Source organism: Lepidochelys olivacea (genome assembly GCF_965140295.1).
Source record: "Lepidochelys olivacea isolate rLepOli2 genome assembly, chromosome: 1".
In the NCBI taxonomy this organism is placed as follows: domain Eukaryota; kingdom Metazoa; phylum Chordata; order Testudines; family Cheloniidae; genus Lepidochelys; species Lepidochelys olivacea.
The window spans coordinates 989681-992090 of record NC_140411.1 but is presented as its reverse complement, the minus strand read 5'-3'; the positions used below and the strand labels follow the sequence as shown (position 1 = coordinate 992090).

At 50.6% G+C, this 2410-nt stretch overlaps 1 protein-coding gene across 1 annotated transcript; it reads left to right on the top strand.

The window, feature by feature from the left end:
• Positions 1-1218: 1218 nt before the first annotated feature.
• On the top strand, positions 1219-2199 carry LOC311514387 (olfactory receptor 52M1-like; the record flags this gene model as incomplete). Its single annotated transcript, XM_084616945.1, has 1 exon — positions 1219-2199. One exon carries the CDS (start codon positions 1219-1221, stop codon positions 2197-2199), a length of 981 nt encoding a protein of 326 aa, XP_084473071.1.
• Positions 2200-2410: the final 211 nt, after the last annotated feature.

Here is a 2410-nt window from a genome sequence, read left to right as displayed (position 1 = left end):
AGTAGAGTAGGGGCGTTAGGGGACGAGAGCTGAGGAAGCGTTGTTCTAAGTCAGCCATAAAAATGTTGGCATACTGTGGGGCCATGCGGGTACCCATCGCAGTGCCGCTGATTTGAAGGTATACATTGTCCCCAAATGTGAAATAGTTGTGGGTGAGGACAAAGTCACAAAGTGCAGCCACCAGGTTAGCCGTGACATTATCGGGGATAGTGCTCTTGATGGCTTGTAGTCCATCTTTGTGTGGAATGTTGGTGTAGAGGGCTTCTGTATCCATAGTGGCCAGGATGGTGTTTTCAGGAAGATCACCGATGGATTGTAGTTTCCTCAGGAAGTCAGTGGTGTCTCGAAGGTAGCTGGGAGTGCTGGTAGCGTAAGGCCTGAAGAGGGAGTCTGCATAGCCAGACAATCCTGCTGTCAGGGTGCCAATGCCTGAGATGATGGGGTGTCCAGGATTTCCAGGTTTATGGATCTTGGGTAGTAGATAGAATATCCCAGGTCGGGGTTCCAGGGGCGTGTCTGTGCGGATTTGTTCTTGTGCTTTTTCTTGGAGTTTCTTGAGCAGATGGTGTAGTTTCTTTTGATAACCCTCACCGGGATCAGAGGGTAATGGCTTGTAGGAAGTCTCTACATAAAAGAGTAAATGGACACAAATCAGACGTCAAGAATTATAACAGTCAAAAACCAGTCAGAGAACACTTCAATCTCTTTGGTTACTCGATTACAGACCTAAAAGTGGCAATTCTTCAACAAAAAAACTTCAAAAACAGACTGCAACGAGAGACTGCTGAATTGGAATTAATTTGCAAACTGAATACAATTAACTTAGGCTTGAATAAAGACTGGGAGCGGATGTGTCATTACACAAAGTTAAATTATTTCCCCAGGTTTATTCCCGCTCCTCGCCCCCCACTGTTCCTCAGACGTTTCTTGTCAACTGCTGGAAACAGCCCACCTTGATTATCACTACAAAAGGTTCCCCCCCGATACGCTCCCCTGCTTCTAATAGCTCACCTTACCTGATCCCTCTGGTTACAGTGTGTAGGGTAACACCCATTGTTTCATGTTCTCTGTGTATAAATCTCCCCACTGTATCTTAAGTATACAGTAGGGCACGTAGTGGCTCATATTAACATTGTCTCTCCGTCCAGGCTTTTGTACTGCAAACATCACCCTGGGCCCTGGGAACGCCTCAGAGTTGAACACCTTCTCCCTTACTCCATGTCAGATTCCAACAAAACCGACTTCACCAACCCCTCCACCTTCATCCTGCTGGGCATTCCTGGCCTAGAGGCGGCCCATGTCTGGATCTCCATCCCCTTCTCCACCATGTACATCATAGCCGTCTTGGGAAACTTCATCATCCTGTTCATCGTCAAGACAGAGCCAAGCCTCCATGGGCCCATGTACTATTTCCTCTGCATGCTGGCCGTCACCGACCTGGGCCTGTCTACATCCACCCTGCCCAAAATGCTGAGCATCTTCTGGTTCAATTCCAGGGAGATCGATTTCAGTTCCTGCCTCACCCAGATGTACTTCCTTCACTGCTTCTCAGTGATGGAGTCTGGGATCTTCGTGGCCATGGCATATGATCGCTACGTGGCCATCTGTGATCCCCTGAGACATTCCACCATCCTGACAAACCTCGTGGTGGCCAAGATTGGACTGGCCGTGGTGCTCCGTGGCGGCATGGTCATACTGCCCTTTCTCCTCCTGGCAAGGCAGTGGCCATATTGCAGAACTAACATCATCCCCCACTCGTACTGCGAGCACATAGCCATAGTGAAGCTGGCCTGTGGCGACACCCGCGTCAGTAGTTACTACGGACTCTTTGTAGTACTCTGTGTGAGGGGTCTGGATATGATTTTTATCGCTGTGTCCTATATCCAGATCCTCAGGGCCATCTTCAGCCTCCCCACGAAGGACGCCCGGCTCAAGGCTTTGGGGACCTGCACCTCCCACCTCTGTGCCATCTTAACCTTTTACATCCCAGGTCTCTTCTCCTCCCTCACACACCGGTTTGGCCAAAATGTGCCCCTGCATTTCCACATTCTCGTTGCCAACATGTACCTCCTGGTGCCCCCCACACTCAACCCCATCATCTACGGGGTGAGGACCAAACAAATCCGGGGCAGGCTACTCCGGCTCTTCACTCATAAAGGGATTTCAAGTTTTTTCCTGGTGCTCTGGCTCTCAGACTGAGCTCTGTGCAGAGCTGGCTGGTGACTTGGTTCTGTGCTCTCATCCCTGAATCACTTTCTGAGCGGTCAGAGAGACATTAGACCAGGGGTGGGCAAACTTTTGGCAAGAGGGCCCCATTGGGCTTGCAAAACTGTATGGATGGCCGGGTAGGGAAGGCTGTGCCCCCCCAAACAGCTTGGCCCCGTCCCCTATTCGCCCCCTCCCACTTCCT